Raw genomic sequence first — 18,271 nt, forward strand, 5'->3', positions numbered from 1 at the left:
CTGCTTTCTCTACATTACTTGCCCCTCCACCTATTTTCGTATCATTCAAACCTTCAATTCCCTCATCCAAATCATTGATGTACAACGTGAAGAGTAGAGGTCCCAGCACCGATCCCAGCGAAACTCCGAGACCGACCCCTGCAGAACTCTGAGCCAATATCATTTTTTACTATCGTGTTGATCTAAATATCCATATACATTGGGATTCCTTTTCAATAATTCATTTGAATTCTGCAGTTAGTAGGTATCAATGAAAGAGCATAAAGTTGCATATTATAAAAGTTAAATCAACATTGATAACAATGGTCTAGAGGGATGTGGGCCAAACATGAGCAAATAGGACCAGCTTACATGGGGCGGCTTGGTTGGCATGGGCTAGTTTTATGTTGTGTGACTATTATTGTAACATTATCATGAAACTTGGATATTATATGCTGCTTTCTTAGAATTTTATATGTTGATTTTTATTTTAGTCTTTATTCTTGGCCATTTTAGACTATAGTGTTTTAGTCTAGTCTGGGATCAATTGTCATTAATAATGTTAGCACTTCATAAGTTCTAGGAGCAGAATTAGGGCATTCAGCCCATCAAGTCGACTCCATCGTTCAGTCATGGCTGATCTGTCTCTCCCTCTCAACCCCATTGCCCCATAACCTCTGACACCCTAACTAATCAAGAATCTGTCAATCTCCGCCTTAAAAATATCCGTTGACTTGACTTCTACAGTCATAAGGAATAGGAGTAGAATTATGCCATTCGGCTCATCAAGTCTACTCCACCATTCAATCACGGCTGATCTATCTCTCCGAACACCATTCTCCTGCTTTCTCCTCATAACCTCTGAACCAATCAAGAATCTATGCTGTAAAATTATCCACATACTTGGCCCCTGCAGCCATCTGTGGCTAAGAGGTACAGGCCCAGTGCTGACAGACGCTCATCTCCAGAGCTAGCACATCCTTCCTCAGATATGGTGCCCAAAATTGCTCACAATATTCCAAAGGCGGCCTTACTTGCGTCTTTTAGAGCCTCAACGTTACATCCCTGTTTTTGTATACAAGCCTCCTTGAAATAAATGCTGGGATTGAGTTTGCATTCTTTACTGTCTGTCTATTGCCATCTGTGGCAATGATTTCTACAGATTCACCACCCTCTGACTAAATTCCTCCTGATCTTTCTAAAAGTACCTCCCTTTATTCGGAGGCTATGACCTCTGGTCCTAGACTCTTCCACTAGTGGAAACATCCTCTCCACAATCACTATGCAGGCCTTTCACTAGTCGATAAGTTTCAATGACATCTCCCCCCCCCCCCCCCCATATCTTCTGCTTTCTGTTTTCTTTTTGCAATATCTGAGTCAATAATAATAATAATGGATGGGATTTATATAGCGCCTTTCTAATACTCAAGGCGCTTTACATCGCATTATTCATTCACTCCTCAGTCACACTCGGTAAGACACTAGACAAGTAAGTTAGTAATTAAGTTTATTGGCCAAGTATTCACAAAGAAGGAATTTGCCTTGGTGCTCCGCCCACAAATAAAAACATGACATACAGTGACAGTTACGAATGACTCAGAAAACACTAAACATTAATAATAATAATAATAATAAAACACCATTGATCAAGCATGCGAACCAACCCTGACTCCACTATCTTTAAGAGCCCTGTCTAGCTCTCTTGAAAGTATCCAGAGAACCGGCCTCCACCGCCCTCTGAGGCAGAGAATTCCTCAGACTCACAACTCTCTGTGATGAAAAAGTGTTTCCTCGTCTCCGTTCTAAATGGCTTACCCCTTATTCTTAAACTGTGGCCCCTGGTTCTGGACACCCCCAACATCGGGAATATGTTTCCTGCCTTTAGCGTGTCCAAACCCTTAACAATCTTATATGTTTCAAGAAGATCCCCTCATCCTTCTAAACTCCAGAGTGTACAAGCCCAGCTGATCCATTCTCTCAGCATATGACAGTCCTGCCATCCTGGGAACTAACCTTGTAAACCTACGCTGCACTCCCTCAATAGCAAGAATGTCCTTCCTCAAATTAGGGGCCCAAAGCTGCACACAATACTCCAGGTTGGTCTCACTAGGGCTCTGTACAACTATATAACCATATAACAATTACAGCACGGAAACAGGCCATCTCGACCCTTCTAGTCCGTGCCGAACACATAATCTCCCCATGTCCCATATACCTGCGCTCAGACCATAACCCTCCATTCCTTTCCCATCCATATAACTATCCAATTTATTTTTAAATGATTAAAACGAACCTGCCTCCACCACCTTCACTGGAAGCTCATTCCACACAGCTACCACTCTCTGAGTAAAGAAGTTCCCCCTCATGTTACCCCTAAACAGCAGAAGGACCTCTTTGCTCCTATACTCGACTCCTCGTGTTATAAAGGCCAACATGCCATTCGCTATCTTCACTGCCTGCTGTACATGCATGCTTACTTTCATAGACTGATGAACAAGGACACCTAAATCCCGTTGTACTTCCCTTTTCCCAACGACGCCATTTAGATAGTAATCTGCCTTCCTGTTTTTGATACTAAAATGGATAACCTCACATTTATCCACATTAAACTTCATCTGCCATGCATCTGCCCACTCCCCCAACCTGTCCAAGTCACCCTGCATTCTCATAGCATCCTCCTCACAGTTCACACTGCCATCCAGCTTTGTGTCTTCTGCAAATTTGCTAATGTTACTTTAAATCCCTTCATCCAAATCATTGATGTATATTGTAAATCCAGCACCGAGCCTTGCGGTACCCCACTAGTTACTGCCTGCCATTCTGAAAGGGACCCGTTAATCCCTACTCTTTGTTTCCTGTCTGCCAACCAATTTTCTATCCATGTCAGCATTCTACTCCCAATATCATGTGCCATAATATTGCCCACTAATCTCCTATGTGGGACCTTATCAAATGTTGAGAGTCAGTTCAGTTATTTAATTTCCTTTATAATGTAAGAAGGAAGTGAGCGGGACAGCATTCGCTAATATCAATTCATTTAAAATTAAAATATTTACCTTAACAGGAAAGAACTTAATGTTCGTTGTTTTACGTGATGGCACGGGATTTCTGCAATGTATCCTCAGTGATGACCTGGTAATCATTTTTTCCGAAACAATCAAATACATTTGTTAAATGTTCTTCATTTCATCGTTAAAATGTGAAGATGTCATTATTAATTCTGATTCTTAATGTTACTGCCTTTTGCTCTGTTCTAGTCAAAATCATTTTTAAGTTTACAATGAATGTTGAATAATTTCCAATTTCAATAACTTCAATGTGAGGAAATTATAATTTCTCTGTAAACGTAATGTATGTGCTCTAACATATTTTCTTCTTCAGTGTCAATGCTACAATGGATTACTCCTATCAACAGAGAGCTCCATTGCAGTTTATGGAAACCTGCAAGTTGTGCCGGAGGGCAAAATGGTAGACATTTTTATAAATATTTATTAATTATATTATATTTATCTTATTAATAAATTGTACATGTTTTTAGAAATGTATAAACATATTTGTAATATTTTTGCTTCAAACTCCTAAAGATCATATAAAGCTGTACAACAGACCACACAAAAGTGTACATGATAAATCCATATATCAAGAAGAACAACAAAAATAAAAGATGCAAAATAACAACGGGTAAAATTTGCAGAAAGGCTACAGGAAAATTAACACGAGAGTCTTAAATGATCAGATTGTTTAAAGTGACCTTTGGCACCTTTTAATTTAATGACCCTTTATAAGCAGATAGAGGTCCAATTGAAGGTGAACATAAAAGTAAGGCAAATTGTTGATTTTTTTTGGTCAGCATTCACAGTGGACATAAATAGTGAAAATGTTTGCAGAAATAGTAACAATGCATCACAATAAAAGCAATCGAAACGGTTCATTGATTAGTAGTTGAACAAAATTTGAAAAGCACACCATATTTGGAGATATTAGTGATGTTTGGCAAAGGTTTGGTTGATGTTTTTTTAAGGAGTGCTATCAAATTTTAAAAGAGAAGTAGAGAAGCTGGGAATTTTAAAAGGGTGAAAGAGTTTAAAGACAAAAAATCAAGAATAGCACCTCTGGCTTTTCCTCCTCCCTTTTTCCTCTTTTTTTCCTTTGCTCTTTCCCCTCTCCCTCATCTCTCTATCTGCCTCCCTCCTTTTCTCTATCTTTTACTCTCTTTTTTACTTTGTCCCTCATTTTCTCGCTTTGTTCCTCTCTCTTGTTCTTCCTCTCCCCCCTCGCCTCACCATTGCCCCAGTGTGAATTGAAACCGATAGCTTTGTTGGGGGAAAAATGTACAGAATGGCACTCCTAGTCCAGCTGAAGTGTGCTGCTTTGCTTATGTTCCAGGCTCCCGAAGGGCATGAATTGATTTGTGATTACTGGGAACTGATTGGTTTGGCTCCAGCTGGAGGTGCAGATAACCTGCTTAATGAAGAATCTGACGTTGATGTCCAGCTCAACAACCGTCACATGATGCTACGTGGCGAAAACATGACCAAGATCTTCAAAGTGCGCTCTGCTCTGGTGCAGTGCTTTAGGGACCACTTCTTTGACAATAGCTACTATGAAGTATGTTTCTTATTTCTTCAGTGCTGTATTTGAAGTGGCTATAAATAAGTGTGTAATACTGAACGTAGTCGTTCATTGAGAACCCAAAATATGTGGTTACCACTTGTGTTACTGCTTTATGGAACTGACCCCCCCCCCCCCCCACCCATGCTCTTTGATCATGAAGAGTTCAATGTGAAGTAACTATTGAAAGCAGAACATATCATTGTGTGGGGTTTGTTCAGAAAATGTTAGAATAGTTTGTAATTTGTTCATTGTGGCAAAACTACCAGAAAATGCCAAATTTAAATACAATCGAAAATTATTCAAAGCTTATAATGCATAGAACAGTAAGAATCTCTGGTTATTTTGAGAACGTTTTTTCAAATTTGAACAATTTTTGAGGGTTTTCTTTGTGTATTTTGATGCTAATTTGATTTTTGAATGTTTTTTGTGTATTTTTATGGTTATTTTCTTTAACTGTTAAGTATTGTGTATTTTTTCCTCTTCACCATGTGAAGGAGATACGGGCTATTCCATGGGCCACAAGGGGGAAAGTGCAACCCGTGTGTTAGAAATGCCATGCATCTGTTCACCTAATGTACAAAATACACTTTAATGGTTCTCTCTGTTAACAAAGTGTGGGTCAAAGATTTGCATCTCATTGCCTGCACAAATAGTGCTCTTTTTATCTAGCATTATTACAGAGCTCCAATGAAACTTCGTGCTATCAGACCCATTTACACTTGCTGAATTTGTGATCACATTTTATAACTTGAAACTGATGTGATTAGTTACAGTGAGCAGTTTTTTTTGTATGGGGGGGGAGGGGGGGGAAGTAACTGTTTCCCCCACCCTTGTATACTAATTATATTTCTTTTTCAGATCACTCCGCCCACATTGGTCCAGACACAGGTTGAGGGAGGATCAACACTATTCAAGCTGAACTATTTTGGTGAAGAGGCCTTCTTGACCCAGTCTTCTCAGTTATACCTGGAGACCTGTATCCCTTGCCTTGGGGATGTTTTCTGCGTGGCACAGTCCTACCGTGCGGAGCAGTCCCGGACTCGCAGACACCTGGCAGAGTTGGTGTTTTATTTCTTTGTGCTCTAATATTATCGGGGACAATTATAACTTGGGATTGGGATATAAAACCTAATTGAGACTTATGTGAACACATTTTGGTTTGGAATTGGAAACTGATACTTTAAGTATTTCTGCTTGTTGCTGCATCTATAAATGAAAAATAATTACGGTAATTTTTAGACCAGCGGTGTCCATATTAGTCCGTATTGCTTTAACTCAAGATGAAAATTACTTTGCCACTTAACATTTTTATGTAACAGCTCTTTAAGAAACTGATACTGAATTTGTGATTAGACTATAAAATATTAAGAACATACAACGGTCAGCACAGGAACAGGCCATTGAACCAACCATTTGTGCCAACCATTATGCCAAATTAAATTGAACATATACTGGCAGTCATTTGTATTCCTCCATTCCCTGCCTGTGTAAATGTCTCATAAATGTTGCTATTGTATATACTTCCACCACTTCCCCTGGTAGTTCATTTCAGGTACCAATCACTCTTGAGTTTTCTTTTAAAGTTGCCTCTAATTTCCATTAAACGATCCCTTCTCATGCTAAAGCTATGCCCCCGAGTGTTTGAACTTTTCACCCAAGGAAAAAGACTGACTATCATTTCCATCGATCTCTCTCAGAATTGTATGTTATGTTCAGTTCAGTTTCATTTATTGTCACCTGTACCGAGGTACAGTGAAACACTTTTGTTCCGTGCTAAGCAGCCAGTGGAAAGACATGATAACAATCGAGCCATTCGCAATGTACAAATACATGATAAGGGAATAACGTTTAGTGCAAGGTAAAGCCAGTGAAGTCCGATCAAAGATGGTCCGATAGTTCAGGACCGCTCACTAGTTGCATGTTTACAGCTGGGAAGAAACTGTCCTTGAATTTGGAAAACTGCCTCTGAATGTGGTTGTATCAGATCTCAGCCTCTGATAGAATACAATCAAAGTTTGTCCAATCTCTCTTTATAATTAATATATTCTCTAATCCAGGAAATATTCTTACGAAACTCTTCTACACTCCAAAACCTCCACCTTTCCTGTAAAGTAGTGACCAAAACAGCATACAATACTCCAAATGTTGCCTCACCATAGTTTTATACAGTTGCAACATGACTTCCCAAATTGTATACTCAACACCCTGATCGATGAAGATAAGCAAGCCGTGTGCCTTCTTTACCATCCTATGCACTATTGTTGCCACTTTCTGGGAGCTATGGACTTGTACCCCAAGATCCTCTATACATTAATGTTCCTAACCGTATTACTATTAACAGTATACTCTCCCTTTAAATTTGACCTGCCAGAAATACCTCGCACTTGTCTGAATTAATCTCCATTTGTCTGTCCCAACTCCTATTTGGTTAGTATAGTTCCCACCAGTTCGTATACAACAATGTTATATAATATACATAGTATCCAGTAGTGCAGAGCAACATGAAAAGAATTACAATTAAGCACAATTACCTAACGCTTTGAAGGTATAGCAATAACATTGGAGATGCGACTAAATGTTTATTCTTTTGTGATACTCTGTTCAGTTAAATGTGAGATGATGCTACAAAGACCCCTTGAACTCATGCCATAACTTTTATGGTTTAGTGTTGCACCAAGGGAACCTTTGTGGATATGAAGTCAAAGTATTAATTGTTTCTGTCTGCATAGATACCGTCTTCCCTGCTGAGTACTTACAGTATTCTCTCTGATTAAAAACACTTTATGCTGTCAGGAAAACTTTAGTGGTCTTAATTTTCTGTTAAATATTTCAGATACACTCATGTTGAGGCAGAATGTCCATTCATTACTTTTGAGGAGCTTCTCGACCGTTTGGAAAACCTTGTTTGTGATGTGGTTGACCGCATCCTCAAGTCACCTTCTGGTGAGCTTGTGCGTGAACTGCACCCGGTAAGTGACCGTGTGTGGTATTTTGTGTAACATATACCCTGAGCACTTCAACGGGAGTTTTATATTAACAGCTACATGAAGTTACTTCTCCAAAATTTGTGTATACTACCTCTTTTCATTATCTCATAAGCCCCTCCACCCACATTCCTTCCTCTGGCTTCACAATTCGCAACTCCTCAATCCTTTTGTTTCACACCTTCTGTTTTAATCTATGGCCTTTGTTCCAACTGTCTGCTTATCAAAAATCGTCCTTGCTTGTGTTCATCTATTACCTGCCACACTTCGTCTTGCGTCTCTCTCTCCCCTCCATCTTTCTTCCACACCCCTCCAAACCCTACAATCAGTCTGATGAATAGTCCCGACCCGAAACGTCATATATCCATGTTCTCCAGAGATGCTGCCTGACCCACTGCATTACTAGTACTTTGTGTCTTCTGTAAACCTGTGAGGAATCTGCAATTCCTTGTTTCTACTGAATCCTATTTGTGTTTGTTTACATAAAGGTAACTTCATCTTGTACATTCATCCATCTATTCATAGTCATATAGCATGGAAACAGTCCTTTCTACCCAACTTGCCCACGCCGATTAAGATACCCATCTACACTAGTCCCACCTGCCTGCAGTTAGCCTATATCTCCCTCACTTTTCCTATCCATGCACCTGTCCAAATGTTTTTGAAATTTTGTGATACCTGCCTCAACTACCTCCTCTGGCAGCTCATTCCATGTACCCACCACCCATTGCATGAAAATGGTGCCCTTCCAGTTGCTATTAAATCTTTCACCTCTCACCTGAAAACCTATGTCCTCCAGGTCTTGATTTACTTACTCTGGGTAAAAGGCTTTTACCCTATCCCTCTCATGATTTTATACACCTCGTTAAGATTACCTCTCATTCTCCTGCGCTCCAAGGAAAAAAGTCTTAGCCTGCTCAACCTCTCCCTATTGCTAAGGCCCCTGAATCCTGGCAACATCCTCGTAAATCTTCTCTGCACCCTTTCCAACTTAGCAACATCTTTCCTATAACAAGATGACCAAAACTAAACACAATACTCTAAATGTAATATCACCAATGTCTTAATGTAACATACCAACTTCTGTTAAAGATTCTGACTGACGAAAGCTTTCTTGACTACCTGCGATGCGACTTTCAAGGAACTCCCTGCACTTCTAAATCCCTCTGCTTTACGGCATTCCCCGGAGCCCTGCCATTCACTGTGAAGGTCCTGCCCTGGTTTAACTTTGCAAAATGCAACGTCTTGCACTTTTCTTTATTAAACTCCCATGAACCATTCCACAGCCCAACTGATCACGATCCTGCTGCAATTTTTCATTATTATCTGAATTGAATTAAACTCCGCGGCCCGGGGTGGTCGAAGCTGCTGCCCTTCAGTCCAGCGGACTAAGCTGTTGTTGCGGGAGCTCAGGAAAAACAGGTCACCAACCTGTGACCTGCGAGCTCCCGACGATGTCGTCCACTGGGCCCGCGGCCGAGTCTCCGAAGTCTGGTCGCCGCCGTCTGAACGCCGGAACGCCGCCCCAGCTCCGAAGTCGAAACGGCAGAAAGCTGCCACAGCTCCGAAGTCGAGTCGTCGGAAAGCCGCCATAGCTCCGAAATTGAGTCTCCGCTGCCACAGCCCCAAGGCCGCCAGCTCCGCCATTAGGCCTCGGCGGAGACGGAGACGGGGGATACGACAAGAAAAGTCGCATCCCCCCAAAGGAAGAGACCAAAAACATGTTTCTCTCCCCCCCCCCCCCACACAGATACACAACCTAATAAACCAAAATTAACTAAAACAGGACAAAAGAACAAAAAAAAAGAAAAATCAGACAGACTGCAGGCAAGCCGCAGCTGTTAAGGCAGCGTCGCCATCTTGGCATCTATGATGCCAACTACTTTAGTGTCATCAGCAATCTTACTAATCATGCCTTGTACATTCTCATCCAAATCGTTGGTATAAACCACAAACAGCAGGGCCCAGCCCTGAGGCACACCACAAGTCAGTGGTTTCCAATCCGATAAACAACCTTCCACCATCATCCTCTGCTTTCTTTCTTGAAGCCTATTCCCTATCCAGTCGGGTAGCTCTCCCAAGATTCCATATGATCCAACCTTTGAGAGCAACCATGTGGAGCCTTATCAAATGACTTGCTGAAGTCCATATTGACAACATCTATGGCTTTGCCCTCATCAACCTTTTTAGTTACTTCTTCAAAAAACTCAATCTGATTAGTGAGACAAGATCTCCCACATATAAAATTCTGCTGAATATACCTAATCAGCCCCTCTCTATCCAAATGCATATATATCTTATCCCTTAGAATACTCTCCAGTAACCTGCCTAACACAGACAATACAGTGCATTCAGAAAGTATTCAGACCCCTTCACTTTTTCCACCTTTTTATTACGTTACAGCCTTATTTTAAAATGGATTAAATTCTTTCTTTTTTTATCATCAATCTACACACAATACTCCAGAATGAAGAAGCGAAAACAGGTGTTTAGAAATGTTTGCAATGTAATTGAAAATAAATAACTGAAATATCACATTTACATAAGTTTGCTATGACACTCAAAATTGAACTGAGGTTCATCCTGTCTCCATTGATTATCCTTGAGATGTTTCTACAACTTGCTTGGAGTCCACCAGTGGTAAATTAAATTGATTGGACATGATTTGAAAAGGCACACACCTGTCTATATAAGGTCCAGAACAAGGGGTCACAGTTTAAGGATAAGGGGGAAGTCTTTTAGGACCGAGAAAAACATTTTTCACACAGTGATGAATCTGTGGAATTCTCTGCCACAGAAAGTAGTTGAGGCCAGTTCATTGGCTATATTTAAGAGGGAGTTTGCTGTGGCCCTTGTGGCTAAAGGGATTGGGGGGGTATGGAGAGAAGGCACGTACAGGATACTGAGTTGGATGAGCAGCCATGATCATATTGAATGGCGGTGCAGGCTCGAAGGGCCGAATGGCCTACTCCTGCACCTATTTTCTATGTTTCTATGTCCCACAGTTGACAGTGAATGTCGGCAAAAATCAAGCCATGAAGATGAAGGAATTGTCCGTAGACCTCCGAGACAGGATTGTGCAGATCTGTGGAAGGGTATAAAACAATTTCTGCAGCATTGCAGGTCCCGAAGAGCACAATGACCTCCGTTATTCTTAAATGGAAGAACTTTGAATCCACCAGGACTTGTCATAGATCTGGCCACCCGGCCAAACTGAGCAATCGGGAGAAGGGCTATGGTCAGGGAGGTGACCAAAAACCCGATCGTCACTGACAGAGCTCCAGAGTTCCTCTGTGGAGATGGGAGAACCTTCCAGAAGGACAACCATAGCTGCAGCACTCCACCAATGAGGCCTTTATGGTAGAGTGGCCAGACGGAAGCCACTCCTCAGTAAAAAGCACATGACAGCCCACTTGGAGTTTGCCAAAAGGCATGAGAAACAAGATTCTCTGGTCTGATGAAACCAAGATTGAACACTTTGGCCTGAATGGCAAGCGTCATGTCTGGAGGGAAACCAGGCCAATACCAAGGTGAAGCATGGTGGTGGCAGCATCATGCTGTGGGGATGTTTTTCAGCGACAGGAACTGGGAGACTGGTCGGGATCGAGGGAAAGATGAACGGAGCAAAGTACAGAGAGATCCTTGATGAAAACCTGCTCCAGAGCGTTCTGGACCTCAGACTGGGGCAGAGGTTCACCTTCCAACAGGACAATGACACTAAGCACACAGCCAAGACAACTCAGGAGTGGCTTCATGACAAGTCTGTGAATGTCCTTGAGTGGCCCAGCCAGAGACCAGACTTGAACCCGATTGAACATCTCTGGAGGGACCTGGAAATAGCTGTGCATCAAGGCTCCCCATCCAACCTGACAGAGCTTGAGAGGATCTGCAGAGAAGAATGGGAGAAATTACCCAAATACAGGTGTGCCAAGCTTGAAGCGTCATATCCAAGAAGATGTGAGGCTGTAATCGCTGCCAAAGGTGCCTCAACAAAGTACTGAGTAAAGGGTCTGAATACTTATGTAAATGTGATATTTCAGTTATTTCTTTTTAATTACTTTGCAGAAATTTCTAAACACCCGTTTTCGCTTCTTTATTATGGGGTATTGTATGTAGATTGATGATTTAAAAAAAAAAGAACTTAATCCATTTTAGAGTAAGGTTGTAACGTAACAAAACGTGGAAAAACTGAAGGGGTCTGAATACTTTCTGAAAGCACTGTATGCTCACTAGTCTATAGTTCCAAAGCTTTTCATTGCACCCTTCTTAAATAGAGGCACAACATTAGACACCCTCAAGTCTTCTGGCACCTCACCCAAATCTTATGATTTGTATATCTCAGCCAGGGTGCCTGCAATTTCTTCTCTAGCTTCCCACAATGTCCTCGGATATATCTGGTCAGGCCCAGGAGATATATCCACCTGCATATACCTCTTCAACTGTAATATTGATTGTCCCATGGTCCCCAGACTTCGCATCTTTCTCCACAGTAAGATCTTTGGCTCCACACATATTTGACTCGTTTGATTTTTATGAGGCCCTCTTCGCTCTCTAATCTCCCTCTTTTCCATAATGTAATATCTCTTGATTTCCCTTAATATCTACCAGAGCTATCTGCTGCTCCTTTTTGCCTTTCTGATTTCCTTCTTAATTTTGCATTTTCGTAATTATTCTTGCTTTTTTTTTTTTGTTTAAATCAGGAATTCCAGCCTCCTCAGCGTCCTTTCAAAAGAATGAACTACAGTGAGGCCATCACATGGCTGAAAGAACATGATATTAAGAAAGATGATGGAACTTTCTATGAATTTGGAGAGGTATTTATTTCAATCTATTGTAACCAAGCGAATGTGAACAATGGGTAAATACTGCCATGGTGAGTTGGTTAAACACTAACTGCAGGAAGCACCACTGTACACTAGGGGTTCTTATTCAAGTCATTTCTGAAATTGCTCTTGAAACTACAGAGATTCTGCTTGAAATGACAATTTCCTTAAACATTTTTCTCTCGAACGAATCCACTAGATTTGTGTGATAACTTTGTGTGTCATTCAGCATAGGTACAAGATATTTTAGATGGTAAATTCAATTATTTGCGTTACACTCTTGCAATAAGTAAAAAATACATTTGCTAATTTAGTATTCATCTTGTTATTGGATTTTGCATAAACTTTCTCATTTAATGTTTAGATGAAACAAGTACGTGGGTTTAGGTTTATGTTTATTATTGTCATAAATATCAAGATGCAGTTAAAATCTTTGTTTTGCATGCTATCCAATCAAATCAGATAATACTATACATAATTGCAATCAAGCCAAACTCAAGTAAAATAGGTAGAGTGAAGGGAAAGATACAGAGTGCAGAATATTGTTCTCAGCAGTGTAGCGCAGTAGTTCCAGAGACAAAGTCCAATGTCCACAAAGAGGTAGAAGAGAATCAGACTGTACCGTAACTTGTGTATCTGAGCTAATACAAAAGTGTTCTGACAGCCATCTGTTGCTTTACTCGCACCAGTTTAATGCTTTGGACGAATTGAACAGAATTTTTTTTTGTCACAGGATATCCCAGAGGCTCCAGAGAGATTGATGACTGATGCAATCAATGAGCCAATACTCCTATGTCGTTTTCCTGCAGAGATCAAATCCTTCTACATGCATCGCTGCACGGAGGATCGCCGGCTTACTGAATCGGTAAGATCAGTTACAACTTTTGTAAGATTATAAAGTGACCATGAAGTCAATCCAACAATTAATATGGTCATGTGTAGTATATCAAATAGATATAGGCATTCTGAAAGGGCTCTTTCCGGAAAACTACGTAACCTGAATTTTTTGTAAGTCAGAAATGGACATGGGAAAGCATCAAATAAACCGTTGTAGATTAAAATGCTGGAGAAACTCAGCGGGTGAGGCAGCATCTACGGAGCGAAGGAAATAGGCAAGGTTTTGGGCCGAAACCCTTCTTCAGACTGATGTGAGGGGGGGGGGGGGGGGGGGGGGGGGGGGGCGGGGAGAAGAAAGGAAGAGGTGGAGCAAGTAGGCTAAGGGAGAGCTGAGAGGAGGAGAAAGTAAGGACTACCTGAAATTAGAGAAGTCAATGTTCATACCGCTGGGGTGCAAACTGCCCAAGCGAAATATGGGGTGCTGCTCTTCCAGAAACAGTTGTGATGGGAGAGCAAGCAGACGCATGGAGAGCAAGCAGATGCCGGTAGAGCGGTCACCAGCTGACCTCACTGACTCAGTGAGTGAGGGAGCCTTCTCAGTGCTTCCAGCTCTGCTCTGCTTAATCCAGTTCTTTCTACCTGCCTCCCATTAATTGAGTTTGCCGGATCTAAGTTCAAATCTGATTTTCTTGGCTCAATAATGCTGCACAATTTCCCCTGGACTGCAGGGGGAAACCTCTGTATGTTTACCAACCCATTATTTTTGCCAATGAAAGTTTTTGTTCTATACATTTTAATCATTAGCTCTTTGGTTTAACTGCAAATTATGCGTTTTGGGGGGGAGGAGCATTTTAAAATGAATTATTCCTTTTTCAAGAAGTGTGCAATGCTGGCAAACATAAATTGTTCATCCCTAATTGTGTTTGAGAAGATGGTGGTGAGCATTGAGTCCTTGCCATTCCTCACTGTAAATGTGTTCCAATGGTGCCGTTGAATAGGAAGTTCCAAAATGATTAAATTAGAAGTATAACGATATATTTCCAAGTCCAGGTGACATACATCTTGGGGAAGGACCTGTAGGAGCTCATGTTCCCAAACTCCTGCTGTCATGTCTTGCTTCAAAGTAAAGATCGTGGGTTAGGGAGGTGATCTGCAATGGCATGGGCAAGTAATTGCAAGCGCTTTGTAGATGGGTGTACACTGTAGCCAAAGCAGAACTGTATTTGCAAGGTATTTCCCAATGATTGGAGTGTTTAATATCCACCCACAACTGGGTTTTATCAATCTTCCACAAGCCACACATTGTCAAATGTACCCTGATGTCACCTCAGGAATTCAGTGCATATTGGCTTTGATAGCACAGTCAATGGTAGTATACTGATTCTCATAATGATTGGTAATACTTAAAGGGTAAGTATATATAAAATGTGATCGTGAAACATGCAGACCACAAAATACCAGAGGAAATGGTTCTCTATCTGCAATGCTATTTAGTCCCATATAATGGTGTTACCATTTAACTTGGTACCCCCGGGATGAATACCAAGTATTGTATTGATGATGCAGATAGATTGGAATTGGTTTCTACGATGTTGTGGTTTCTATGACCCCAAAAAATACATTATTGTTTAATATTCAAGTAGCATCTATGGAGTCCTGATGCATGGACTTGATCTCAAAAAATGTTGACCATTCACTTGACTGTGGAGTTCTTCTGGCAGTTTGTTGTTTATTGCTCCAGGTTTCAGCAACTGCAGTCTCTTGTGTCTCTGTGTGTAATTAATTATTATTATAATAATTAAAAATACATTGTAATTATTGTAATTAAAAAAGATGCCTGTCATTGCAGTAAATTCTTCTCAATATATACTATCCTTTATGACCTTATGAACTACAAATGCTGGAGTTTTCCTTACATGAAAAAAAATTAATATCAAGTATTGTTGCTTTGAATTTGTGAGGTGGACGTGCTGATGCCCAATGTTGGTGAGATTGTGGGAGGATCAATGCGTATCTGGGACATCAAGGAGCTCTTGGCTGGCTTTGACCGTGAAGGCATTGATCCTACTCCATACTACTGGTACACTGACCAAGTAAGTTGGAATAATAAACTAATACCAATACCAATAAAAGATTCCTTTGACTAGTTATCGAATATGATCTTATCTTTAACCATATAACCATATAACAATTACAGCACGGAAACAGGCCATCTCGACCCTTCTAGTCCGTGCCGAACACATAATCTCCCCTAGTCCCATATACCTGCGCTCAGACCATAACCCTCCATTCCTTTCCCATCCATATAACTATCCAATTTATTTTTAAATGATAAAAACTAACCTGCCTCCACCACCTTCACTGGAAGCTCATTCCACACAGCTACCACTCTCTGAGTAAAGAAGTTCCCCCTCATGTTACCCCTAAACGTCAGTCCCTTAATTCTCAAGTCATGTCCCCTTGTTTGAATCTTCCCTACTCTCAGTGGGAAAAGCTTTTCCACGTCAACTCTGTCTATCCCTCTCATCATTTTAAAAACCTCCATCAAGTCCCCCCTTAACCTTCTGCGCTCCAAAGAATAAAGCCCTAACTTGTTCAACCTTTCTCTGTAACTTAGTTGCTGAAACCCAGGCAACATTCTAGTAAATCTCCTCTGTACTCTCTCTATTCTTTCAGAGGGAGATTTAGGAGGTAGGCATTTTAGGTTTTTTTAAATTTTTGTTATGTATTATAATGTTTTTATGAGTGCCTGCAGCTGGTCCTCGTGTGACCTCCCAGTACCTTATAGACACAAAATGCTGGAGTAACTCAGCGGGTCAGGCAGCCTCTCTGGAGAAAAGGAATAGGTGACATTTCGGGTCGAGACGCTACTCCGGACTGAAGGGTCTCGACCCGAATCGTCACCTATTTCTTTTCGCCAGAGATGCTGCCTGACCCGCTGAGTTATTCCAGCTTTTTGTGTCTAACTTCAGTATAAACCAGCATCTGCAATTCCTCCCAAGTACCTTATGTTGCTTGACAAAGAGCCAGCAAACAAACCTGGAAACCTGGATTAGTATTGCCCCTTCAAGTGAATTTATCAACCTGAACTAGCATAGAAAAAGCAGTTGCATACCACAATAACAAATTTATTTTTCTTTCCCCCGTCAATCTGAGATTGAAATAAGCAAATCTATAATTGTAGGCCTCTAATTTAGATTTATTTTGGTAATGTTCTTGAACAAAGTTTATTTATTTGGATTATTTAGATTCTCAGTTTTCAGATCTCTCTGAAATTCTTGTAACATCACCGTTAAATGTATTAACATTTTTCCTGAATTTTCTGGAAACACAATTTTCCTGCCAATGTTCCAAATTTCACATGGTGTGGATTCCCTACCAGGATAATGGCCACACTTTCACCTTCACTATATCAACATTTTGAAACTTGTCCAATGTCACTGTCTACTTCATTTCATAGAAACAAAACATAGAAAATAGGTGCCGGAGAAGGCTATTCGCCCTCAGTACCTCGTCCCTCATTTCAATAAGGTGATGAGCCGCCTTCTCGAGCAATATGGATAATAAATGTTGACTTTTCCAGCATCACCCATATCCCATTTTAATGAAGAAAGAAAAATAGTTGAATGGTTATTTTATGTTTTACAAAAGTGATCATTCATTATGCTCCATTTGGCCTTGATGCCTTTATTTCATTCTTATGTTTAACATTGGAAGTTTAAGGGAGTCAAGTTCTGCTTTAGAAGCATGTAATTCATCTCAAAACTTGCTACTGCGGGAAGGCTACAATTTTAAGGGAGTACCTAAGTCATCCTCTAAGATTCACAATCAGTGGAGCTTATTCATAAAGTAAGGCAATGTCCTGGATCATATTCCAGCACAAAAATTAAATTTTACTCATTGCTCATTGTTGTTGCACAATAACGATCACTCAAAATAAAGAAAGTCAGATATGAAACATGTGAAAGTGTTGCATTAAGATGCCATGCCAATGCAAAATATTTTTCTGGACACTATTTGTTGATGGTTGAGAGAATTTTAGACTACTTTGTGTCAGTTGAAGGCCAGACTCCTGTGTGCAACCAGAACTGTTCACAAAGCAACAATTACAAGCCAAAAAAGTTATTTTTGCCCTTTTCTAATTCTAGTATTTTGAGCATTCAGTGTTGAGCTCCATAAGAGGAGCAGTTGAATATTAAACCTCCTCACTTTAGATCTTTACAATTCTGTTTCTCAAATAAAGAGCTTATAATTGTAATGTTATCATTCATATATGTCTTTACAATGTCCTAAAATTAATTTGGCAAATTAATTTTCTTGAAATGTATTTGCAACTGACACAGCATTTCTTGAATTAGGCAGGCTATGATTTTTTTTTTTTAACGGATACTTATTGCCATTTCTTCCTTCTAGTGTAAATATGGCAGTTGTCCACATGGCGGATATGGCTTGGGACTGGAACGTTTCTTAACATGGCTGCTGAACAGATACCATATTCGGGATGTAACTTTGTACCCACGTTTTGTTCAACGTTGCAAACCATAATGTCTGCTTGCTTGAGCACTGCAAAATAAATGTCATGTTCTCTATCACTTGCATAAAATAAAGCATTTGGAAATTCTCAAGAGATCATATGACCACACAATTTCAGTGATGATTTTTGTCAGCTATATCTCTGCTTCTGCTTATCTATACTTCAAGAATTCTTTAAGCTACTGGAAAGTAACTTGTCATCATCGGGCCTCCTTGTCTTGATATGTACAGGTGATTGTAATTTTCGGAATAGCTTTGGTGTTACATTTGACCTCAACAATAAATTAGTCTGAAGGATATTCTACTGTGGATTTTATATTTATGAATTAACCTGTTGCACTCCGGTCTCTGCAATGTTTGTACTGTTAACTACTGAAAATTGGTGTTCTGTACGTATAGAACCATTACAGGAATTTGTCTAAAACATGAAATCTGATATCTTCCCTTGCTCCAGTAAGCACATCAAATATATTTTAGATGCCCAGATGCATTAAGAGATCT

The 18,271-nt window shown here is 40.4% G+C and overlaps 1 protein-coding gene across 1 annotated transcript in view; it reads left to right on the forward strand.

Annotated features, from left to right (window-relative positions):
* nars1 (asparaginyl-tRNA synthetase 1) overlaps window positions 1–18,069 on the forward strand; it is a 34,208-nt gene extending 16,139 nt beyond the window's left edge. The window contains exons 7-15 of the mRNA XM_033033031.1: window positions 3,044–3,114; window positions 3,361–3,447; window positions 4,366–4,587; window positions 5,452–5,651; window positions 7,427–7,562; window positions 12,278–12,391; window positions 13,134–13,265; window positions 15,199–15,330; window positions 17,651–18,069. Of these exons, the coding sequence (XP_032888922.1) occupies window positions 3,044–3,114; window positions 3,361–3,447; window positions 4,366–4,587; window positions 5,452–5,651; window positions 7,427–7,562; window positions 12,278–12,391; window positions 13,134–13,265; window positions 15,199–15,330; window positions 17,651–17,782 (1,226 nt within the window). The 3' untranslated portion in view covers window positions 17,783–18,069. The remainder of the gene's footprint in view (window positions 1–3,043; window positions 3,115–3,360; window positions 3,448–4,365; window positions 4,588–5,451; window positions 5,652–7,426; window positions 7,563–12,277; window positions 12,392–13,133; window positions 13,266–15,198; window positions 15,331–17,650) is intronic.
* Window positions 18,070–18,271: the final 202 nt, after the last annotated feature.

Source organism: Amblyraja radiata, chromosome 1 (assembly GCF_010909765.2).
Source record: "Amblyraja radiata isolate CabotCenter1 chromosome 1, sAmbRad1.1.pri, whole genome shotgun sequence".
NCBI lineage: Eukaryota > Metazoa > Chordata > Chondrichthyes > Rajiformes > Rajidae > Amblyraja > Amblyraja radiata.